Source organism: Cyrtonyx montezumae, unplaced genomic scaffold (assembly GCF_038088225.1).
Source record: "Cyrtonyx montezumae isolate F1298 unplaced genomic scaffold, pur_monq_1.0 scaffold_9, whole genome shotgun sequence".
NCBI lineage: Eukaryota > Metazoa > Chordata > Aves > Galliformes > Odontophoridae > Cyrtonyx > Cyrtonyx montezumae.
The window spans coordinates 6,671,066-6,697,655 of NW_027072100.1; the positions used below are offsets into that span (position 1 = coordinate 6,671,066).

At 38.5% G+C, this 26,590-nt stretch overlaps 1 protein-coding gene across 2 annotated transcripts in view; it reads right to left on the minus strand.

Moving 5' to 3' along the window:
* Positions 1-26,590, minus strand: part of PREX1 (phosphatidylinositol-3,4,5-trisphosphate dependent Rac exchange factor 1) — a 143,207-nt gene that overhangs the window by 49,186 nt on the left and 67,431 nt on the right. For both annotated transcript variants that reach the window (XM_065754540.1, XM_065754539.1), the window contains exons 3-9: positions 25,694-25,816; positions 20,787-20,891; positions 17,357-17,458; positions 10,916-11,077; positions 5,790-5,923; positions 2,169-2,284; positions 856-1,005 (exon numbers count right to left, since the gene is read on the minus strand). In XM_065754540.1, coding sequence (XP_065610612.1) covers positions 856-1,005; positions 2,169-2,284; positions 5,790-5,923; positions 10,916-11,077; positions 17,357-17,458; positions 20,787-20,891; positions 25,694-25,816 — 892 coding nt within the window. The remainder of the gene's footprint in view (positions 1-855; positions 1,006-2,168; positions 2,285-5,789; positions 5,924-10,915; positions 11,078-17,356; positions 17,459-20,786; positions 20,892-25,693; positions 25,817-26,590) is intronic.

Consider the following 26,590-nt stretch of genomic DNA (forward strand, 5'->3'; position numbering starts at 1 on the left):
ATATTTCAGTTACCTTCCTTATTCTCAAGCTCCCTGCTAGTATGTGTTTGGCTTTTCTAGTTCAGTCTTTTTATTTCTTATCAAACCTCTCTCTCCTCGCACATTTTACTTGATGCATAGGAAATTCTGCAGAGCACTAGTGACCTCATAAAGCAAAAACTCACTCTGAAATGAAGACTCACTGGATCTTTCAGAGATATGATTTAGCACTCTGAGGGAAGAACTAAGAGCCAAGAAATGTATTTTATTTAAAACATGCAGAACTAGTTGATGAATATAGATCATCAGCTCAGAATGATAAAATTCTTCTTTTAATGAAAAACAAAACTGTTTATTTCTGTTGACCCCAGAGAGCTTTTCTGAATTCACACTATGCCTGATCTACATTTGGAAGGTAGTATTCTTACCATCGGAAAAAACTGCACTGGGGCTTACATATGATAAGGTATGTCAGAAATGTTTCACATTCTGTGATAAAGTAACACTGCAATTTGTGTTATGTCAAGCAGATTAGATGTTCTCCTGCTGCAAAATATTCTAACAAAAAAAAAAAAGTTTGGATTGTGAAGGACATTAAAGGATTTAGATTCTCTGCTTCAACTTGTGACAGAAATTGACTGAAGACAAATTTATATATATCAATGACACAAGCCCATGAAACAAATCATCTCACAATATTCAGAAATGTTTGTTTTCAATCTCTTGAGTTTCTTTGTCATTGAGGACAGATTTTAAGTCTCTAAACACAAAGGAAGCTGCAGTCTTTCTCTCAGAAAGATTTCCACATGCATATTCATTTCCCCTTTTTACGCAAAATGAATCAAGTGCGTTAAAAAAAATACATTATCCACTTACTCTCTCTCTGCTCTCTTTCCTTGATTATAGCATCCAGCCATTTCTGTTTGTCCTCTGCAGTTTTGGCCATACAGACAAACCACTTGTTCTTGGCTGTGTTGTGTATCTTCCAGCCATTTGTCACTGTGTAGCCGTTGCTGTGGTAATCTGCTGTAAAAGCCCGAAGCACAATGCACACAGTGAATAGAGTTTAATCAGATCAGTGTGTGACGCCTTTATTAAAATATTCGGAGAGCTTCATTTTTGAAGGTATTCCTCATGCATCAGTCTTACTAACTGTCCACATAAGTATTAAAAGAAGTATCTATGGTTAGGCTGTTCAACTTGAAAAATCTGTCCCCTACACAAATTAAGTGAACAAGTTTGTGATCAAGGATCTCTGTGACTTGAGGGGAGTGGAATCTCACATCTGCAAGTGCCCTGAAGTTTTTCTCATGATTAGGGCCAGGCCAGAGGAAATCCACAGTGGGCAAACTGATGACTGAAGCTCCATCCAGGATAGACCAGCATTTTCATATTTCTTGCCACGATACTTTGCCTACAAAGCCATTTTCTCTCAGCTTCTGTTCTAAAATCAGAGTTTGTAATTTCACCTCAGAAGAGCTAAAATATCCTAAATGGAATGCCATCGGTGAAAAAGTCCATGACACTTGTTTGGATTATTTGTCCTGATCTTTCTGAGAATACAGTAAGCTGTTGCTTGTAAGGATTTTTGTCCACAGAACGTGGAAACTCTTTAATTGTCACCTTTCGAAAGAATACAAATTCTTGACTTATTATGACAGGAGCAGGAGCTGTTGCAGCCTTTGTGCATGAAGTCAGAACCTCATCCATTCTTTCACTTTGTGTCAGGACCAAAGAACAGTAATGCAAAAGCCATTCCCACGTTTCATCATGGCCACATTCCATACTACTGATTTGATGCTAAGACTAATATTTGGTAGCATTCTAAATGCGAAGAAGATCTAGAAGTTCTGTTATTATAGCTGTAATGGCTTAAGATCTAAGAAAAGAGAGGATGGAAAGAAGATAAAATATCTTTTACTAAATTAACTTGGATTAGGAGAAAAAATAGACAAGCTTCTGGATACATAAGCTCTTCAAAAGGTCACTTCAGAATGAAGAACTAATGTCTGAAAGCATGACCAGTCTTTCACCTTTATAAGTTGGCCTAAGAATGAAGACATCAGATGTTACATAGCTTACCTAAGATTTCATTAGAGGAATAGGGTGCATACTTTTGTACCAACTTCCCACACAGGATTTGGACTTGCTCTGTTTTTCTCTAAAAAAAATTGTCTGTTTTCTCTTACCTGTTCCATCTTCCACGTTCTCCACCTCCATTACTTCTGTATTTATTCGACCCCTGAAGATATAAAGGGATCCATTGATTGATTTTGTCCTTTTAGATGATTTCTTCCCAGCAACCCTGCAATTAGGATTCAGATGGTTAGCTACACATAAGCAAACAAAGCAAGATGTATTACATACGTACATCACGTATATTACAACACAAATTGGATTCAATGGACACAAAAAACAGCAGCAAAAATCAACCTGAGATGTGACTACTAAAAAAAGATTCAAGTCTAGTGTGTTGTGGCATTCAGCCACTTCTCAGATTTTAAGTAATCTGAGTACTCAATTATTCTACAGTTTGCAACAGCACCAGTACAGCAAGAAAGAGCTTATTTTGCATGATTAAGTAAAGATCAGGGTGTCTTTAAGATTTACATTCTTGAGGACTTAATTGAATTGCATATGAGTTTGGGATGTAAGCTTTAATACTACCTGCAAAAACGTTACACTTGCCTCCCCCGTTTGTCTTTGAAGAAATTGTGCAAACATTCCAAATATAAAAGGAAATGCACAACGAGGCTCGTGTCACATGCTGCATCACGTGTGTCTTAAGTGTCTCAGCATGTGGCGTTCATGAAAGTGCTGCTGTGGCAATTTTGCACTACAGTTTATGTCCTCATCCATAAGCTTTTCAGTGTCTGCTGAAGTATCTTATAAAAAAAAAGTCAGAAAAGCACTTTTCATTGCTATTTATGTTCTGATTTTTGTGTCTAGAATAGGTTTAAAACTATACAACCGACACCTGCTGAGCTTTAATATCTAAGAACAACGCTGCCATATGAGCCAAAACATGACTGGTCAAAGGATCGCTGCTGGAGATGGCAAGTGTCCAAACTCTGCACAGTGAAGGGACTGCTGTGGTAACTTGCCAGGAGTTAATCAGATTCAAAGAATAATGCAATAAAAAACAGCTGGGGAGAAAAATTTTTGTCAAAGTGAAATCTCTGTGATAACTGTGGTGAGATGAGAAACACCACGGCTTTTTGAACGATTTTTCATTTTTACAACTCATTTTAGCAACAAATATACATCTGGTAATGACCATAAATTAACATCTAATCAGCCTGACAGGGCCTGAGATCTAGGAGCTATTAGATCATTTCCTAAAGATGTCTGTTGGAGTCAAAAGAAAAGCTGTCCAAGCAACCTTAATAAAGCCCTTTAAATACTCAGTCCACTTCCCCACATGAAACATATCGTTCCTAACATCAGGATTCAATTTAGACAGCAGTCTGTGATACCACTAAAAACACAAAACAATACTCAGCTCTGAAAAAAATAAAAAAAATTAAAATCTATGTCATTAGTTTGGCAGGCTTCCCAAAGCTTCTGCAAAAGCTGAGATTGTAGGCTTGGATCTAAAATTGCAAATCTAATTCTGATTCTAAATGCATCTTAAAACAGTCACAACAAAGCTACTTCTAAGTTGTGCTATTATTAAAAAGGCAGTGCCCACACTGAAATGACTGCATCATCGACTATTTACTGAAGATTTAGGGCTGAATTCTGATTACACTTCTTGATCCAGGAAAACTCCAGTGATTTCTACAAGATTAGCATAGCGTAAGTGAGATAAGAATCACCTAATTCAATTTCAAATTGGGAACTGATACAGGCAGGCTTTGTTTGTTTGCTTGCTTTTCTTTCAAATCTGTGTTCCACTAACACCTCAGTTGTTCATCAGGCAACTGATCAAATGATCATGACAGCACAATTAGAAATACATGTAATTCCATCTTGGGCTAATTATAAATAGCAGCTAGACGGGAAATATCCAAAACTAAGTCATGTAGCAATCTCTAAATTTATCTTTTACATTTGGTAATTCCCAGCAGACTTAATAAAATGTTCAGTTTTTTAATAGAAATCAGATTCTGGGCATTTCATCAGTTCGAGCTGTATTATTAGACAAAGATAAACAATATCAATCCTTTGGGAAAATCTAAGTGTTACAGCAGCCTCCTCCAAAAAAAGCCAAACTACAGAGTAGCACAGTGACATCTCTCTACAAAAACCAGAGCGTTGCTTAAAAGGCATTAGAACATTTTGTTTTCTAAACCTTAGCATTCCGGGAAATATGCCTGGACAGCAGGAGGGGCAGGGCTAACCTGAACTACTAACAGAAACAGTAAGTCAGCTGTGTGAGAGCTCTGAAGAAATAAAAGGTTACATATCAAGTTGATTTTTTTCTTTTTTGGTAATAATAAGTTCTCAGTTTAGATGGATCACATTTTTTGAACTCTGCTTTATACACAAGTGTGGATTTCAACAAATGGGTGAAATGTCAAAATGAAGTGTCTCATCCTTCTTACAGGTTGCCCGGTGAGGTTGTGAGTGCCCCCTCCTTGGAGGCATTCAAGGCCAGGCTGGGTGGGCTTTGAGCAGCCTGGTCTAGAGGGAGGTGTCCCTGCCTGTAGCAGATGATCATAAAGGTCCCTTCCAACACAAACTATTCCATGATTGTACTCCACTTCAGCAATGTCAGAATGCTTCAGCTAGATAAGATTAGGAGCTATTTAAGATGGATCCTTTTTTTTTCTTTTAAATATTTATATTAAATTCTAATAATTTCTAACGTAGATTTCATCTGAAAAAATGCTTTTTATATTATATAGTTTCACTGTTATTCACACTAATATTAGCATTATTGATGTGATTTTTTTCCCTGCTTAATGGTTTTAAAATTTCTACTGAACAAACAAACAGAAAATAAACTCAAAATTTGAAAAATAAGAATTTTCCGTGGACCAAACTGGTTTTTAAGAAGTTCTAACTGGGTTGGCCAGTGCCAGTAAAAAGGTATAAACTGCAAAAGAGGAAGGATATTTCAGGAGGTAATTCTGAATAGTAGAATATGCATGGTAAATCCAGAAAAGACCAGAACACAAGAATAAGACTAGAAAAGTGGAGGTGAAAAGCTTAAGAATTGAAATACAGTATAATGACCGCAGAAGAAAATTGCCATCCACAGTGCCAGTGCTATTTTAGAAATAAGCAGCAGCTGTTAATAATGCTCAAGTTTTATAAGGTAAAACGATGAAAAAATTGCTACTAAGATAAGGAAGGAAGACAATTCGTTAAACTCATGGGCTGCTGTTCTTCATCTCTTCCTCTGTCCTCTGTGTCCTGCATCTACTAAACGTTCCCTTAGCCTTCTTTCCACTTTCTTGTCTTTATATCAATTTTCATGTCACCCCCTTCTGCTTAGAATAACCTCACAAAGAAAGTTGGCAAGGCCTCCTTCTTCACATCGCTCCTGGAGATCCATCTGCTCTGGGAAGCCTTCCAGCTGTAAGAACTCACTTAGTGATTTTTCTGCACTGTATCAACTTCTGTCTTTGGACTGTGTGCTTCTCAGGGTGGGGACCCCATTAATCTCTGGCATATTTATCCCCTCACATAGTAATTTCCTCATCATACAGTATAAGCAATAGCAATAGTCAAGAACAGAGGAAAGTCACAACTATGACTCAGCCTTACATAGCAACGGGGAACACAGTGAGTGCTCAGTAAATGATCATACTTCCTATGTACAAAACCTCAGAATATAAAGTCATAAAGGCAGAGGAACTCACCTGGATTTCCTCTTGCAATAGACCAGTAGATTATCAAATAGAAAGAACATCCTCTCCTGGATGTTTCCTGCTGAGATTTTTAACAAAGTTCCTTGGAGCAAGAGCTGTGTGCAGATATCTGTCAGATTGGACCCCTGAAACAGAAAAGAGATCTCGTTTACTCTTCACCTTTTTGTGTACACACAATGAAACATTTTTACTAAAATGCTGTTATTTTATCTGCATGTCGTTTAACTCCAAAGTGACTGATGCATTCATGAAGAGGAAGTCTTTGATTTCTCACTGCAGCTAAACACATCATGACTTTTGGGGTTACAAATATGTTGGAATCTTCACACACTGATAAATCTCCCCTAACTCCAAGAGATTTTTCCATAAAGCAGCCATACTGTGAATTTCTCAAGACCATCAGTCTTCCCTTCTTACACCAAGCTATCACTGAAAATACAACTGATGGCTCTAAAACAGCCTTATAAAAGAACAGCTATCAGCTCTGATAGTCTTGTGGGCCACTAGGAACCATCCCTCTGGAAAATCACCTCAGTGGTATATCTCTCCAACTCTTTTGTTAGAAGTATTTGCAGCTGCTCTCCTTTCTGAAGTTCTAAAGAATACATGCAAGTTAGAAACACAGCCATGAAAATCACAGATTGGCTCCCAGACACTGTGCTATGCTAGCTGTCATGTGAAAAGTATTAGATGCATTTAACAGCCATAGAGATAACTGAGCTTGATGCTCAAGACATTCAAGCATATGAGGATCCCCAAAAGCTCAAAGCAACCAATTCCCCAATCTGCTATTATGATTATTTCTAGCACAAGCTATCTCTAAGTCTTTGAAATACAGCACATTAGGGCCAATGGAGTTGAAAAACTGTCCTGATTTGCACTCAGAACAGGCAAATTCCAAGTATCTACACATTCTGAATGAACGTAGTTTGGAGTTTGCTCTTCAGATGTTCCACTGACCAAACAAGAGTGGTTTGGCTAAACTGCAGTCACAAGCACCAAGTTCCTTGGTCCAGTGTCACTTCAAAGGACCCTATCAAAAGAGGTTCCTTTTCAGAAAAACACACAGAGACACAAGAAATATTTACCACCCAATTCTGAACATTTAATATCTTTGCATTTCTTTTTTATTTGGAAGGAAGAATGACTTAGAGTAACACCGTGGGTTCCTTCCACAGTCTCCATCTAGATAAGGAAGTAAATTATGATCTACTGTCTTGAGTCTTACTGGAAAACAGAACTGACTTCAGATTGCATGGTATCCATTATCCACAAACTGCTTGACTTGCAAAGGTCCATTAAGTCTATGTTCTCAAACACCCCAAAAGACTTGTAAAACACAATTCATCCCACTTAACTGAAAACATCTTTGTGAGCAGGCATCAAATCTAGTTTCATCTAAAAGTCACCCCACAAAGAATTTGTTTGAATTCTCCCAGACATTACATGAGTGAATTTTTTTCAGGTCAAGTCTGCTAGCATTAAGCTGAATTAACTCAGCCTTTCTGAATGCAATGCAGTCACTGTCAAGGTGTGAATGAAGTTTTAATTACATTGTTTTCTAAATCAAACTGTGCCAGCTGTGCTGTTATTCTAACACAGAGGCAGCTATTCTTTAAAGGTTGTCAAAAATGCACACCAATGTATGTCCAAATGTGTCTGTATGTTTTAGATTCAATAACATATGAACTAGATAGATGCAATGCTTCCATTTGTTGCTCATGTGTTTTTATTTTCTTAATCCATTATAGAAATAGTTAATATGTGTGCAGAAACAAGCACCTGTTATTTTGAAAATGACCAGCTGACCATGACTACCTCCAAGAGAAATAATGGTATGTCAGAATTATAACCCCAAGGGCACATATGCAAATAGGAACAGAAACCACTCAAATGTACAATATAAAAGCACGTTCCCCGTATCGAAAAATTATCTGGCCTATTTTGTGCAGGAAATCAAAGCAAAGGTTGCAATAGTTGCTTCTCAAAATCTAAAAATCTTTATTTTTCTGTCAGACCCATCATGATGGTATCTACATTGGCAATGTATTTCCTGTTGAGGTGTTTCCTGTTGACCTAGCTACTTCTCATTTACACCCATTTGAGAGATTTTTCAATAGTAATAAACAGAGCATTTATTTGATGTTTTCTGAGACAAGACAGGATTTCTCACCTTTCTAAGGGGGATCAAGCTGCAGGCCAAAAGAAAATAAAACATAGCTGGTAGAACTGCAAATTATAGACAGTTATAAAGTGTTAACACATCTTACAGCTCATTCTGCTCTGTGCTGGGGGCTTTATTTCTCCAAGCATTTGAGACCCGAGAATGTGTGTATTCTTAATTATTCAGTGAAAATAACTCAGGAGGAGGAGCTCACCCCATAGAATAATCAATATACAATTAATAAAAACAGTATATTAACTGATACTTTGCTAAACAAACAGCAACATTCTACTGTACTGTAGATATGTATTCTCAAGTATCTCTTTACTTTCTTTCCCGTTGATAAATTAACACTTGTTTCACAGAACGATTATCCAAAATCAGACTGACCTGCCTGAAACTATTCCATTACATACACCTACCATGATTCTGTGCATTCCAGAAGAATCAGTCTGAGCAGAGTTCGTTCAGATGAACAAACCTCTGATTGAGCTGCAGGCCCTCAGATGCTTCCCAGACTTGGCCTGCTTTAATGTGACTCATCATCGTTTCTCCAAAAGAGACTTATAGGATATCAGTTTATGCTCAGTGTATGATACCAAGTAGCATTGTGTTAGAAGGAGAAAGAGACTGGTGAAGAAAATGAGTGGAACTGAGGAAAACTATCCTAAAAAAAAAAAGAGCTCTTTGTGAAGCTACAGATGACCCTTGAGATCAGGAAGATGAAACACTGCAGAAGCAAAATTATTTTATATTGTTCCTCACATCGGAAATATTGAGGGCAGCACTGACAGCAAAAGGATGAAGAACATACCAAGGATGGTCCCACTGGCACAATTTAAAGAAATAATCGTTACAGAACTCAATGAAACTGTGCTAATATAGTTAAACAAAAACACTGGAGAAAGTGGAGCCTGTTCCAAATTAAGTGAAAAATGTTATTCCCAGGCTTCAAGTTGGGCTGCTTGCACACACCCCAGAGACAGGCTAGATCTCATACAGTCATAAAAGGCATGGTCATAAGTAAGCAGATGTTTACTACTTTCTGACAATTTAGATGTCTTGTATTAAAGCTGTTGGAAACCATAGGCCTTATCAGATTAGTAGAAACAATACATGAACGCATATAAAGGACTTGAATGTTTCAGAATCTATACCCATAATAATGGACAAAAGAGATTCGCTGTTTTCTTGTAGAGATTGCCATCAGACAAATCTGAACATAAATGTTGCTTTATACATTTTCTCTTACAGACAATTCTGCATCTTGCATCTCTGCATTAGTGCGTTCAAAATGCTTTTAATTCATCATCTGCAGCATTCCACAGGGTAGGAGTCAGCAATCCTTCTCATTCAGACTATATCGTGAAATACAGCTGAATGAACTAAAACCAGTTATTTACAAACAACTCTTTGCTCAAGAGTCATGATTTGCAAGAACATAGTACTGCAGCAACCCAAAAATATTAAACTGCCGATCTGTTTCTTATTCCTTAATGTGCACATTAGAAAAAAATGTGATATGTTTAGCATTAGTCTGCATCTTTATAAAGCTGTTTTTCCTGCTTTTATTGAGCTACTAGGAGACTCAGAAAAATTCCATAGATTACTGGGAATGAAAAACACTTTTCCCTTTCTGAGCTCTTTGGCTGAGTGACACAGGTGACTGTGCTTCAAAACAGTGTATATAAGCAAATCAGAAAGTGTTTTTGGACCCAGATTGTTGCTCTAAATTATTAAGCCACCCTTCTTCCACTGCGCCCCAAATTGCATTAAGTTAGATACTACTTCATTTACTACATCATGGACACTTTAGGAGTCATGCTTCAAGTCCTGGAGTTTAAACAATGCCTCTTGCCTAGACAACCCATGAGTTGCATTGTATGTGAAATGGTTTTGTCTGCTTCTGAAAGTCCTCCTCTACAGAACACTATGACTTTTTTTGTTTGCTGAGCTTGCTATCCAAAAAATACACAGCTGGATATCTGGGTTGCTCTCATGTCTTTAGCTAGATGCCAAGAACATCCTTCAGGGAGAAAATGAGCAAGGTTTAAAACATACACGAAAGACAGAAAAAACAACCCGAAAAAGAGTCATGGAGAGCACCCAAGAGTCCAAACACAAGGAAGTTTACATGACCTCTAAAAAGATGTCCTCAGCTGGCAATGATCAGTCTCGACATTTTAAATGTCAGTCTTGCTAAAAGCTGACGCCAGTCTCTCTATGAGACCATTTAACACCACTGACTCCCTGTGGTGCATCTCCCAGAGGCTTCCAACTCCTCCAATTCAAGGGCCTCAACTAAAATCATCACAAGATAAGCTGCCAATTCTTTTGTGCACCATCCCAACTTAGCAGTATTCCTCCTGGGTGGCTCTTTTTCCATACTTCCTCTTTCCTCAGGCTTCACATCCCAGTTCTCTCCCGCTCTTACTTTTCTCTCATTCATACTTAAGTGCCTTGCCTATACAGATCCACTACTCACTGAGAAACACTCCATGAGAAACTTAACTGGAGGAAACACAAACGTAATAGTTACTTTCTAATCTAACTTTTATTTTTTATACAGGAAATCTGTATGATGCCAACTTTCAAAGCTCACACAAAAACTAAAGGCTTGTCGGAATGAAGAGAGAACTTTGCTATTTAGACCACTCCTGATTTCACTTCTGGATTTGTCCTTCAAACGAAACATACCCATTTGAAATTTCAGTCCTCTCCAGCTCTAACAACTTTTAAGTTCTCTTTTAAGATCCACATCATCTATTATAATTTAGCAGCAGCCCACACACTCAAAAATAAACACTGCATTCTAAACCTGTCAGAGTGATACCACCCACACCTTCAAGTACATTTACACATCAGAAATCCCCACAGTATGCATAATCAAACTTCAGCCCACTGCACTGTGCTGACAGTTGCCTGCAAGGAGCTTGTTAGTCCTGCATCATACCTCCCATCCTTCAATGTGGGACTGTAACTGTTCAAGGGCTTCCAGTTTCTCCATCTGCCTCTTGGTCTCATTGATATTTGTGCAGACTGTCTTCATCGCCTGCAACGCGTTCTGGACAGCTGGGTGATCAGGGTGCTTAGAGGGAGTCCTCTTAGCCAATTCCTTTAAAAAAAACAAAATAAAAGTTAAATGTAGCTTGTGGAAAGGCCAAACACAGTACTACAGTACAATCCTGTGAGAAAACACCAGTATTATTCCAGATTTAATGAGAAGTTGTGAGCATGCTATTGTAGACAGTGTTCTCTGCTCCTCACACTTACAAGGCTGCTACTATATATGAATGCTCCTAAATAAATTAAGGAATCACCATTTTAATTACATCAAATTAAAACGGCTCAAGCCAAATATTTTCTGCTGTGTGACATATTTATTTCTAGCACAATAAAGACAGACACATACACAGCAAGAGGTGAGGACTCCCCAAAAGGCAAACATGCCAGAATGACATGTGTCTTGATTGGAGTGAGCAACGTAGAGAACAACTTGCAGTCTGCCAAGCAGATCCTAAGAGTCTGCTTCACTTATTTCAATGCATAATATCCCATAAACACTGCCCACTGAAGAACAACAATGGGAAAACTTGAGACCTGACAACATCTACCAGTTTGGCAAAGGGGCAACCAATGTCAACACGCAATTAATCATTTTTTAGACCAATGCTATTTTATAGTCAACCACAAAGGGGTAGAAAGGCATTAAAGAAACCTTAACTAAGCCTGGTAATTTCCTCTTGATACATAATATGGTGCTTAAGACCCACAATTTCAGATTGCTTGAAATATTTCTCTCTGTTATATTTTGCCTCAACATGGTATTTGGTTGCTTTGAAGACCTGTGCCTAAATGGTAAACTGCTGCTGAACTGCAACATTTTGCATGAGAGAGGAGAATGTCTGAAATGCAGTCAGAGAGCCTGCACAGCAGTTTGTGGTGAGGTCTGCTGCAGTCCACAGCTCCCACCAGTACAGGCAAAGACAGCCTAACTGCTCCAGGTGGTGATAATCCAGGATGAGAGATTACAATCCCAGAATACTTGTCAAGGGTTCCAACAAGCTTTATTCTGTAGTCTGATTTGCCTTTGGCTTCTCCACGTTAGCATGTTAACCTAAGCAAGTGACTCTTCTTCATGTTAATTTTTGCCAGATTAACATTAAAAATCTTTGTGGCATGATGTCTTTCTTGACACTGACATACTCAGATTTCAGGTGATCCTAAGTGTTACAGGAGCTTGCCTTCTTGAATTGATAGCACAACATGGAATGCAAGTACTGTTCCTAAACCAGTTTGTGTCCTCACAATCTCTATATCCAGTTAACTGGTACTTTCAGGGGCTGGTTACAGCAAAGGGAAGTAGGTTGAAGCTCAGCTCCTGCTGAAGCCTGCTAATCTAGGCACTCCGTGTTGCTAAATCAAGAAGTTTTCTCTTCTAGTATTGGTTCATGAGCTCTATGAAGTTCTTCAGGATAGAAGTCACTTTCAGTGTGTGACTTGTTCATCACATGCTGATAACTAGCAGGTAAAGCTACAGAATAAATACTAAGACTATGAGGTTCTCAAATAACGGAGAAGTCGAAGACATATTTTAAAGGAGGAAGCTAGTGCTAAAAGTAGTACCAGTTGTTTTGGCCTCTTTCACAGCCTCGGTGCTTCCTCATACTGACTGGAACAATACTTCAGTTTGCTGGCACTGGTGAATTGCCTTGATACCCAGTGTTACAGAACTGCAAAATACCATCTTTATTCTCAGTTTTGCAGAAACTTTTAAACTAGAATCTGAATCCTGAGATTAAACTACACGGCTACTGAGACTCTTTTAAATAATACAAGAGACAAACATAGCAACGGAAGTTGCTATAAACCTACTAAATGTGGTCAGCACACACAAAAAAAAGGAAAAACAAACAGAACAACAAAAAAAAAACAAAACCAAAATAAAACTATGAGAGAACTCAGCAACAAGTACATTGCACAGGAAGATGCAGAGAGGTAACAGGAGGGATGATGAGCAAACAGTGCATGCAGGCAGAGGAAACTCGAGGTTTGTCAAATATAAGCACAATTTTAATATTTCCTAGCAGAAAGGATGTTATTCTGCTTAAATGATCTTTTTTTAAGAAGAGAAGTCTCTGCCATCCTTCCCCATGTTCTCTCTTACCACACAGAAAATGACTGTATACTTAAAACTGACAGCTGAACATGTTTTGCAGTTTAAATATCTAAGTCCCTGTATTTTAAATATTCCTTCTTCTTATGTTCATACTCCTCTCGTCACCCACACATGGCTTTAACACTAATTCTGTGCACTGACTGTTAATGTCGAGCAATCATTGCTTGCCAGGCTGTGTCGCTTTGCACTACAAACCAGTGCATGCATAAAACATGGTTTCTGGGATGCATTAGTTATATAGTGAACATCTCAGGATTGCAGAGATAACAAAGACACCGTATTTCTCATCAATTCAAAGAGATGAGGCAATAAATGGTTCAATTTCAAACTGTGCTAAAAAGAAAAAAACGAAAAAATACACAGAAAAACATGTACCTTTCTGTTTCGAAGATTTTTGTATTTGTATTTTCAGTTTTTAACATTTGCGCATATTAAAAACCTATTTTCCACTTAAAATTAACCAGCAAATAGATGCTACACCAGTCTATGCATATCTGCCAATCATAGCAGATTTTTTTTTTAACCTGTACACTTTTACAATGGGTAACTTCTATAGCTGTTTCTGCAAGGTAAAAATCAGGCAACAATAAATCAGTAAAACTGGTTACATTAGATGTACCATCAAATCTGCAATTTATGCCAAATTAAAGCACAACAAAAACATGCTTTATATGTATAAGCAGTTATTTGAGATGATATATAAGAAGTGTCAAAGACAGAAGTACGATTTACAAATTGGCAGTGCTCCTTATTACTCTGTAGGGTATATCTAACTTTTATTGTTGTAACATTATGCTACTTAGACTTGGATTTCACCCAGGCAGTATTATGAATCTAAGTATTCGTATCTATCACTCTCTGAACAGGGGTTGCAAAACCCAAAAGATTAACCATATTAAACTATGACTAACTAGGTTTTCTTCCTTAAATGTTGCTGGGAGGAATGGGGAAGATAGAGAGGGGTGAGAGCAAGTTCCTTTCATCCCATCACCAGCTTCCTGTTTTTCCCTGTCACATCCCAGGCACTGCACTTGTTGCAGTCTGTGCATGCCTCACTGTTGGGCTCTCCCTTTTGAGAAGGCTCTCAGGTTGGATGCTCAGCTTTCTGCCTCCAGATTTTCTTTCTCTCATTGAGGCAGTGAGTCTTCCATGACATGAAGCAATACATAATTACTGCCCTAAATCTTCCACGGAGTTGTTATATTTTTGAAGGATCAGAGGAGGAATGCTCATTTCTGGCTGGAGACCTAGCAGCTCCTTAAGAGAATAGACATCAAATAAGAAACAGCCCCTGTGACAGCACTGGCTATCAGAGCCCATGGGGTGCAGAGATCATGTGCTGCACATTCCTTGTGTGTTGGGAGGAAGAAGGAGACAGAAATGACTGCTTTCAATCCCCACCCCCCAATGGTGTGATTAACTCATGATCACTGCTCCCTTAGGGTTTTCCTCTTGCTGACATAAACGCTCTTTATTAAGGGGAAAAAGGCTATTTTTGTTCCAAGATTGGTTTACACAACAGCTGCTTCTACTACTAACTGCAGTTAATACTAATTAATATAGAGTCATACTTATTATCAGTGAGACACATTGCCCTAATCCAAAACATTCCACTAGAAATGTTTACTCAGTAAGCTTTCCAGTGTTCACATCTACACTGGGACTTAATGTCATTTACTCAGTGTATGCTCTCAAGTTGTGTACATCTGTTTGCCTTTGCTTCTTTTCTTCTTACCAACCCATAACGCCTATCACAGCAAGCACAGTTCTGTTTTGTTTGAGCCTGCTCAAAGCCTCTTTCTCACATTTAAGGAAAATTTCTAACAAAGCTTTTCACTAACAGACAAATATTTGGAACTCCTACACATCCACATGGACTTCAAATCCCCTGCTGAACTGTGACTGCAAGGAAAAGAGGTGGAGGTTTGTCACATTAAAGTCAGTATAGACTGGGATAAAGCTAATTTACTCACCAACAAGTTTGTGCTAATTCTCTCTAGTGCTGTCTGAAGCAATCACAAACTGTACTAGGGACAAAAACATCAACATCACCGCTGCTCTGTTAGCACAGAGATGGTGCAACAGCATGGTGAGGTCTGAGTCCCATGTTTCAAACCACACATAAGGGTTTACAAAAGCTTTACCAGATGATGAAAAAACATAAGTTTACCAATTACAGGATGCCATACTTTCCACTGGAAATGACTGATAAAATTTGCTTAAAGTGTATCTGCAATGGAGATATTTCAGTATTCTATTCCTAATTAAGTAACTCAAAGGACTCTGTGCCAGATGCTATTCCTCTGGAAGAACAACACTTGCATACAGTAGTTATCACATTTAAATGTGCTTTCTTATTCAGACTGGCTTTTAAACGTTGGCAAGTCTGAGCTACTGTGCTCAAATTGTTTTTATCAAATCTAACTGCTTAGCTGTACTAATTATACTATAACAAAGTCATATCAAAGTCATCAGAAAATCTGTATGTTCACAAACTCCTTCTAGAAACAAAGTAAAATAGGAAAGTGGGATAAGTCGATGATTTTTCTAATCAGCTGGAATACAGTGCATCTGTTTGCTCTGGGAATTAGATAAAATAAGATAAAATTCCCATGAATACAAACCAGCTATTTCTGGAGCAATAACTGCAGTTCAGTAGCAAAGGGAGAGCAAACACTCGATTTGAAGGTGGTGTTCTTTTAAAATCAATTTTGTTGTTTTCTTGGAGATCTGCATTTTCCTGGTCAGCACTACCAGAAATCAGCTTCTCCCTTCTTTCAGCCTTTCCTCCCTCCTCCCCCCCCACTTCTGAAACATTTGTGTCAATTTTGGAAGTTCTGTACCAGTAAGTACCATACAATCCTTGAATAGGACACAACTTACTAACTGTGAAACAAACAAAGCATGTTCTTTTGTTTCTTTTTTGCTGAGGTTTTTAAATCACAAGAGGAGCCTTGACTCCACTGGATGAACTGAACTGCTAAACTGGTTGTATGCATGTAAATCTCAGTAGTTACGACCACAAGACACGGCACATGAATCTGTACTGTAAAATTTTAAGATGGGTTTGTGCCACACAGACAACAAAACGATTCCACCTGTAGGAAGAGCATATTTTGAAATTTTTTCTCTGAAAGCTCCAAGGAGATGGAGAAAAATGATTTAAATATTCATCAGATTAATTAGGACTTTTATTAAAAGAAAAACTTCAATATTGAGCAAACCAGCATGGACCTTTAAAAGTCCTTATTGAATCTGAACTTACAGACACAGTACTGCAATAATTTTATATGACATACACTTGATTCATTAGGTCCAGCCTGTGCCCAAGAGCCTCAAATCATTACAGAATCGTTATTTTCTGCACAATTAAGGAAAAGGCCATTCTGTTAAGATGAGAAATAGCTGCTTCTTATATTTATTAAAAATTACTTGTATTTTATTAAATATGACATTACTCTGAGAATATGAGGAGACTGAACACCTCATTGTTTTTAGCCATTAAGTAGCTACAAGACCACCGGTGATGCAAGTTCTCCTAGAAACTGACTTCTCCTTTTCCCTCTCCCCACCAGGTACATGACCCAGCTCTGAACTGAAGGGATGAGAGGTAAGTTAGCTCTTTTTATGTCTTTGGTTGACTCCTACACTGCGCCAACTAGCAAGGGGGCCAATTAGTGCAAATTGCAGCAGTCATTTCTGCAATTAACCTGTCCACTGGGAACCTGTCTGAGACAACCAAATGGTTTTCAAACAAGCCACCAAACAGCTGTCAGATGATGAAGAATTTTGATAATTACTGACCTGAATACACTCAAACTATAGACCTAGTGATGAAAGACATATCCTGTTTCTGGTCCCCAAGAGCCATGGAGCTCCTTAGAATAGTGATACGATTCCATTTGAACACAGCTTTTCAGGAAGTGGCTAAAATAGCACTCAGGTTTTAATAAATATCAGAAGAAACCTGAAGTCAAAAGACATTAACTGATGAATACCTTACCCTGCCTGGCCTACTCACACCATTACAAGATATAACAGTGTCATCAGCCAGCTTTTTGACTGTACTGGTTAAAAAAAGCCATTTTTTGCAGAAGGGATTGAACCTTTAAAAGCACAAACCAGGATGGCAGCAGTGAGAGCAAATCCAGGGTTAAAAAGTTGCTAAATCACTCCAAGTAAAACAACAAGCCAAAAAATTCTTTCTTGGTTTACCTTAAGCAGAAGTGGATATTTGCAAATTCTCTGAATTGGAGTCAGTAGATAACCTTCCAGTGGAATGTCTGTAGTCTTTCTGCCTCCCAAAAGCATGCAACTCTATAATCAAAAAAGGAAGTTAATGTTAACTCAGACAACACTTTCACATGCTCTTTGACATGACTTTCTGTTTCTATAATACATATTATGGTCACAAGGAACTTCACCACTCCTAAGATAAAAGAAATGGGACTTCATTCTCCACTGAAATACAGTTAAGCTGCAAAGTTCTTCATGAGTCAACAAAAGAAAAATTGCTGTGGATAACAGTGGCTGCAAAGAAAGGTCTCTTCTCACTGAGATGCTATACAGCTTGTGACTCAAAAAAAGGTCAGAACAATACAATGACAATCAGCAAATCTAGGATGTGCCATTACCTTAAAGAATCGAACCTACCCCCCACAATCAAAACAGCTATTTGTCTCCATTCACCACACACAGTTTGCATATCTTCCAGAATACTCAAAGGATAAAATAAAGCATATAAATTAAGAATCACATAATCAACTCTAGTACAGTCTCCATGTCTGAAGGAAATCAAATGCAGCTCTGAAATAAGTGAGTCATCAGCATCACATCCACCAATTCTCTGGCAAAACATTATGTGTAAGCCCAGCTGGACAAACAGCAGGGGTGCACTGGCTGGCTAAACAGCACAAATGTAGCCCTGAAGCAGTTGCAGGACACGATGCTGCAGAAGTTTTTGGTTATGAAGGCATGGGTACTGTGTGGGAAGAAGAGCACTGATGCAAGAAGCAATGGAACTTAAGGTAAACAGATTTCTGTAATCCTGGTGTTCACAAAAATAAAAAAATCTGCTGTATTTAGCTCTTTGTCTGGAAACCAGGAGGCTTCACAAAGAAGTTGAAGGGCATTTTGCCACACACACAATGACTATTCTTTCAGAGTTGCTTTAACATAGTAAGAAAGATGGCAACATAAACCCCTGAGTAATGCCAGACTAACGCACCAAACAAAACAGAAGTTCAAGCAGATTTTAGGTTGAAAGACAGGTGAAGCAGCTGATCAATTTGTGCAATACTCTCACAATTAATTATAACACATTTGGAAGGGCATTCTGTAAGAATCATTTCACAGATAAGTTTGCACACACTACCTCAAAACAAGAGATGCTTATTTCCTTAATAGATTATGGAAATACATCTCTCAGGACCATTCTAGAAGGGGAATGTAAGAATTAAGTATGGTATAGAGAAAAAAAAAAAACAGCCCATGACCCATCCCCTTATTTCTTCACAATACCCCATAATCTGTGTGATGAACTACCATTGATGAACTGTAAGGGTTTTGCATATTTCCCTGAAGATGCTGACACTGCCCACTGCCAGAGGTAGGCAGTGAACTCAGTTGGACTCCAAATCTATTTGAGATAAGCTGCTTTCTTATGTTCAGCCATGAATCTGGAAACCTTTGTTCCAATAACCATCCCAGCTGCACACCTGCTGTGTCAACAGCGGATGAAGTTTAACTTCATTTCAGCCAAGATGTGCTTGCTTTGGGGCAACTGATATTTTCCCCTGTGAAATGTGCACTGTGGCTCAGATACACTCTGAAATATACTGGATTTTTGGCTGTAGTTCAATAATTCTCTTCTTCAAGAACTGTTCATAGACATCCGCCATAAATCTCATTATTTCTAAGTGGTATTTTTACAGACAGTTGTCTGTAAAATAACTCTTCCCTAGGGCTATTCTAGATCTGTGGCATTGGCTACCAGCTCACAATGCTCCCTGTCCAATTTTCCAAGTCTCGGGTGATTCAGTCCTTCCCATCTCTCCTTTCAGCCCTCCCTCTAGCTCTGGACTCAAAAATGCCCTTTAACACTTACTGATTTTTCAAACACATTCCCACATTCTGTATTTCAGCAGCTGCAAGGGGGCAATCGGGCCAAATCCATCCTCACAAGCAAAGCTTTGTATTTTAATGCAGCTCTCTGCATGGTGGCATTATAACGTTGGCTTTAGGAGGCAGTGGAGAGAAGAGTGAAGGCCTGGAAGAAATTACAACAGCCACAACAAAGCAAAGATTTCAGCATAGCTTCTCCTCCCATACTTAACTGTTATTTTAAAAATCTCTTGGATTCAGGTGCTGCTGCAAGCCACAGCAGACAGTGTGACATCTTTAATGTGCCTCATAATTAGTTTGCCAGCTGCTGCCGGCAACACAGACAGGAGCTTGTTGCCAATCCAGCTGAAATGCAGAGAACACTCTGGTTGTTGGGAAGGATGGTATTTATAACCACTTTCTTTGTTCGCCTTTCTCTTTAAGTTTCTCTCAAGAGAAACACCCAGAGTAGATCATGAACAGGAATCGCTCATGTGGTGACTCAAACTAATGCTTTAGCGGGGTTTATTGAAACTCAGATGTGATAAAGAAATTCTGAGTACCTAACAGCATGTGTGTTCCTGCTCCTCCCTCCAAGGTCTATATTTTGTGGCTAAAAGAATACTCTGGCCCTGCTTGTGACAGCCATTTATGAAGAGGTTTTCTTATGCTGTACTGTATTAGGAAAGAGCATGCCTTTGGCAGAATGGAAAAAAGCAGAAAACAGAACAGAATGAGTCTATTGCAAAAAGACAGCCTTTCTTTCACCTCGCAGTATTTACTAAGACAGAAAACTAGTAGTGTGCTGAACTGGTCCCTGTACTGCATCCCTGACCCAAATGCCTTGCATTCATAGCAAGAAAAATAACACCTAAAATCAAGGAGAATTAAGGGGAGGCTGTTAGGAAAAACACCTATGCCCCTCTCCTGGATTAAAAAAAAAGAAAGCCAGACAGAAGGTACTACCTACTCCTTGCAGCCTAGCTCTTAAGAAGTCTGTATGCCACATTCCCTCCCAGCACGTGGTAATATTTCATGGGTTAGATGTGGAGTTGGGCCATTTTCGATACAAGCAGCAATGATGCCACCAAAATAGTTCATCCAGAATATGCTCCTTGCCCACAAGTGACCTCATGGGGAAAAGGATGTCTGAAGCAGGCCACATGTTTCTGGTGGGTCTGCAGATGGTGAACTGGTCAGAGAATTGAGTAGGGAACTAGTCACAGCCCTGCTGATAAATTATTGCATTACTTCTTTCACAATCTCTGCTCAATTTTTCTGTTGTCTTTGCCACTGTTGTTCCTGATTCTTAATGTTTTTTTACAATTCTTCTGTGTATTCACTGAAATTACTCATACCATAGCTGCACTTAGTTTGGTACTTGAATTCACCAATTATTTTAATATCCATCCTTCTTGAGTGCTTCATAGCTGGAATGAATCATGTCTGCAAAATGCTTGGCATTCCTTGGATACTGAAGGAGCATTATGAGTACAGTACAAAGTCAGACCATTAAGTGAAGAGTGCTAGAGAAGGTACTTACCAGGAGGAATGCTCTCACTGTTGGGATCTTGTTCAATTCCATCAGCAGTCTGAGCGCTTTCTCATGGTTGCTACAGTACTCCTCGTACACAAAGAACTTGTCTTTCTGCAAGAAAAAGCATTAACTTATTGACTTGGAGAAAACTCATCTGTCTGTATTGCCAGTCTGATATTAAATTCTTAACGCAAAGGAATGTGCACACTTTTTTAGGGTGCTAGAGTTGCATTTCACATGAGATGCACAATAGCACCACACTCAAATGATTTATAGAAGTGTTTCGCTAATTCCTATCTTATTTTTGTGAACTAGCATCAGTTTTCTGAGCACAGACATCCCCAGCACTTTTCTATTCAAGTGAATTGCTGAAATAATACATCCTTTGCTAAAAGAATGGATTTTGCTTTCTCAGGGACTTTCATGTGCCACGATATTCCATACGAGCAGACAGGAGCAAAGCAAAGCCAGGAGAAAGGGGAAAATAAATGGGACTGACATTTCTGAACTATGCTGATTTAATTCTACAGGAAGAAGAAACAAAGGGGGCTGGGAAAAAAACAAGCACTGGAAGATACAACCAGCTGGAAATCCCCTTACAGAGCTGCCCACAGCATCTCTCCTGAATGGAAGCATTTCAGTGAATAAACACAAAATAAACAACATAGTAATGAAATGCAAGGAGGAAAAAGGTAGCTTCATAACTACACTGAGCTACTTACAGTGAACTACGTCACAGCCACCACCAGTTTAGAAGAATTTGGTGCTCTAGTCAGATGCTCGAGCACTAGATGTACATGCTCAGAGTCTGAAAAGTGCTTCTTTCTAAAATGTTATTTTATTATTGAAGTTGTTTTCTCTACTTATACTTCCAGAGGAAGAATTAAGAATAAAAAGATGCACAGCCAGACAACCAACAGTGGTACAAAGCAAATAAAACAACCATCAAATGTGGCACAAAGAGCTGGGATGCAGATGTTCAAGACATCCTTCGTCTACAGCTGTTCATTTTAGTAATGGAGTTTAATACTGAGAAGCTGGAAAGAAACAAAAGATCCTGACCACCAGACACAGGAAAGGCATGGCAGTGTCAACAGCACAATAGAAAAGAGACAATTAAGAGACATGAGATTTTTTTTTTAATCCCTAAATTGTACAGTTGCAGGGTAACTAGACAGATTTGTAAGTTTCTCCTACACTTCTTCCTCTCACCTCCCTTCATCTTCCTAGATGCACACAAGAAGCCTCCTTGAGACTAAAAATAGTAACCATTAACACAGCAGCACCCGCTGCATCAATGCACACAAAATGCCATTGCTCAGGTTTCTGACTGCAACTCTGCGTGCCAGAAGTTTGGGGAGGATATATTTAGATCATGACAAAACCCCTTTCTAAACTGAAGACAGTACAATAATTATACACACACCAGAGTGCTTTCATCAAGTCCTTTCCAGCACCCCTCATGCATGAGACCCACAAATATGACAACTATGTTTTAAATTACTCAGTGTCTGAAGTGCTTAATTTCCTCTCTGGGTGACATTCAGTCCTGGACTCTCCATCTCCTGGTGAGGAAATTATCAGTTACATGATTGCAGATGTTAGCCCAGGAATTCGGAACCTGCAGTTACACTGTATTACAGTGCAATTATGGTCAGAAAAGTGACCCCATAAAAATTCTTACTCAGCAAATGCGCTGGGTACACAGATAGACCTTCTGACTTTGGTGACAAAAATAAGTCTATGCTGTTCTTAGTTCATTTAAGGAGCCTAAACCAGTAGTTTACTCTCTGTATGTTATTTTGGATCTAGTAGAACAACCCACAAATTAGTGTGAATTTGAACACAGTTTAGGACAGAAGTTTCACAAAAGACACTGGGCAAACTATAACCATTCTATCAGGATGTATTTTTAATGAGGCATGACATTTTCTTCTTTGAAAGCAGGCTAAGAACTATTTTGTCAATAAGAGAAACCTAAATAAAAAATAAGATTTCATTCCGAACAAAACAAAATTCCTGATGACTTAAATACTAAAAGCTGAGCATTCATGCATTGTTGTTCCCAAAAATGAGATGAAAATACATTTCACTCTAATAAGCTTATAGCTACTAAGTTGCCAATGCTCTACCAATACAGAAATAACAGAAATCACGTGTCAGTCAATGCCCTGCTCTGCTGACACTCTTATGTTTTCATGACCTGTACCAAGAAAGCCTATATTGATGAGGTGTAATTACTCAGTTTAGTGTCTCTTTGATGTTGAAGATAGGTTCTACATGTCCCATTTTTCAAGCAGCAGACTTGATTTTGAATTGAAGTGTGTTCTTTACTGTCTGTTATGGTCCACATACTGTTACTGAACCACAACTCCTTAGGAAATTCCAGTACATCAGAATTAACTTCTTACAACCATCTGATCGAGTACACTAGGACAAACAGTGTCTGTCTTCCAGAGCAAAACAATCTTACACAGGTGTACCACAGAGCAAGCACATTTCATCGTCTGTTACAATACTTACAAAAGTCAATGTGTACTAGTTGCAGTGAAAAATGGTTACTCTTTTGGAGCCCTTGCAACTTTGGCTTGTTTACTTCAAGTGTCGGCCAAAATCTGAATCCTGCCACAATGAACACCCAGGGAAAAAGATGTCCTAGCATTAACAGATCAACTATGATCCTAGAGGCTTATTACAACTAAAAGGGTTGAACAAATTAGAAGAAATTTAGGATATACAGATCTCACAAAGAGGACCAAAACACTGCGTGCTGACGGAACATGCTCTGAACCACAGTTGCTGCTGCCACATCCTGCTGGAAACTCACTACAAAAGCCTGTACCACGACAGGCCAAATCCCACATCCCTCACTCCCAACTACCTGCAGTGAGGTTAGTCTTCTAAAAGATGCTCAATCTGTACACAAAGACACACCATTCCCTCCTCTTTTCACAACCTTGATTGATTCTTCCCTGCTCAAGACATGGAGTGCCAAATGCTTCTAATGCTATTTCAATACTTCCTTAGAGTCATTATGGATGAGACCAGTTTCTTCCATGTATTATGAATTGAAAGATGTCTGCCTTCTTCCTGAATAAGCTGTAGGTTTTCCTCCTTAGGGGATTATGAAACATTTGATGTACACCATATTTGCAATGCCCTTCACAGACTACAACGTAAACTGATCTCAGTCAAACAGCCTCTGTCAGAAGATTGATTCTCACCAGCACTCATCTCCATGCATTATAGTTCTATAAAATTCTGAGAATCAGAGAACTTTCATTCACTTAATTACTAAATTCTGGAGTTATAAATGCTATGCTCATGTACAATAAAATATTGGCAATGACTACACGTAGCAGGTTTGAATTCAACCAAATGACAAGGTGTTAACATTTCTGGTTAGTTGGTGCCATTGAAACACAGTAGACAATTAGACAGCATTGCTCAGCAGACATCCCATTTTGATACCTCTGCTAACAAGTACTATATTAGTACAGGACATTTACTTGGTAGGCAATGATTCTACTGAGTATTCAAGTCTTTAACTGAGTACATCAGTATATCCTTCAGCATCTGAAAGTCAGTCCTCACAGAGAACACAAATTATGGCTACTGTCTCAATACTACTGTCTCTACACATGCTACTATTTTAACTGTCTCAACATAAATAAGATCAATAGTTGGTAAAGATCTATGAGTAAAGAATGGCTGTATAATCGCTGTCCACTCAAACCTGATGAACTGTGAAAGCATGAGTTATGATTAGCCAAGTGTAATAGAATATATTTTGATAGGAAGTTGGCCTGTGGCTTAACGCAGTTAATAAGAATTTGAAGAAATGCCTACTATATATATGCACTCTAATTTCTTCAGGCATCTCAAGAGGGCAGCTGCATACACAAAAAAAAATCCGCAGCTTTGAATTATTGCACATGTAAATCAGGTAACTTTGCATTTAGATGAGTTCATCTCATGACTAGGTATATGCAATAATTGATCTTGCATATACAATCAGTGCGCTCTATGCTCATATTAGTGTGCAATATAAGAAACAAATTATAATGAGAGAAGCAGTGGTTCTCTGATTTCCATGATTCTTTCATTTCCAGTTCCACAATTCCTTGTTCCCTGTTACAGGTTCTCACCTTCCTGGGTCACCTGGCACTACCAACCTGAATCATGTTGGCACACTTAATCATATTACAAATGTATAGGAGAACAAATAATACAACTACCAGACAAAGTCGGGTGACACACAAAAAAATCATCAAAATGTTTTCAACAACCACAGCTACTTTGCATTTTGTAACTGTGGCATTCTTATCTTGCACTGAGTCTAAAAGCCAAATTTTCTGTACTTTTGAGCTACACAATTTACTCCACAGTAAAAGGTTGTGTACGATAAGTTGCACTGTATTTCATCAAATGCAAGATAAGCTATCTCATGTTACATGTCATTTACTGAAGGACAAATGCATGCACAGACACTCCTGTAGATGCAGTAGTGTCTTTTATTTTCAATTTTTTAGCTTTGTGGATTTCCTTTATTTTAAAATACAAATAACATTATTCATTTATTTGATATTGAGCTGCTTTTCTGAAATATTCAGAACCAAAGCAAACAAATTCTCAGCAGCAGTGTGATTAGTTGGGTGAAGAAAAAAAGGAAAAAATATTCAATGGGAAAAGGAAGAGTTTCTAAAAATATCTTGTTGTTTAGCTGAGTTTGATGTGGTTTCCATTGTTCTAACCTCATTCACAAGTTTTTTCCCACCCTACCTTCAAGTTTTATTCAAGACACACATTGTCACAGTATTGCTACAAGCCTTAGAGATTAGGGATAGTTAAGGGGCATGGGAGCTTAAGACAGGAAACTGCATTTTCAGATAGTGTTAAGTCATTGTACTTACAAATTTTAAGAAAACATTTCCCAGTTCATGCTGAGACTGAGGTTCTGGTTGTAAACAAAATTCCAGGGCAGCCAGGAACTCCTTGTGAACACCAAGAATGTCTTCAATGTTAGAAAATAAGATCTGAAATACATGAAGTGAAGTCCAGTGTCAGCAATTAATAAAACCCTCTTGGGTGCATTAAAGTACTAGCACCAAAATACTACGGCTCTAGACTTAAACATGAAAGGAACTAGAGCAGATGATAATTGCTATCATGTCTCTTTCCTATGAAAATCTTTATTGCCTGCTGAAGTACCTGCTGTAAATGAAGGTTATCTTTCCAGGCACCTGAGCAGGATGAATGTAAACATCTTCCTTTAAGTCTAGAGAACGTCTCCTATAAGACTGAACACATGAAAGAAATCACAAAGACCAAACTGATTTCACAGAAGATTGAAGTAATTTACCTTTCCTTCCCACGTATTATAAATCACTTTCTAGAAGAAAGGGACATGAAATCATCACTCACAAAGGTGCACCCATAAACCACATCTCTGCCAGGTGGGAGCTAGCATTTCACTGACAGAAACACAGAACAGTGTAAAGTACTTCCAAACCGAAAGAGCAGAATTTTAGCATTCCCTTCCACCAATCTCACTGTCTGCAAAAGGCATTTGTAACGTGATACAGGCCCTCAATTTTAATGAGTACCAAAAGGAAATTGCACAATCTCACAGCCAAATGATTCCTAGGCATTTAACATACATGTGCTAAGGAAAATAAACTTCCAGGTCCTGATGCAGTGTGATGCAACTATCAGTATTGACAGCCACAGCAAGGAATGCTAGAATGGGCAGACCAAAGCCTGGAGACTGCAGTGATACACACATTGCAAACAGCATTGTCCATCACTTT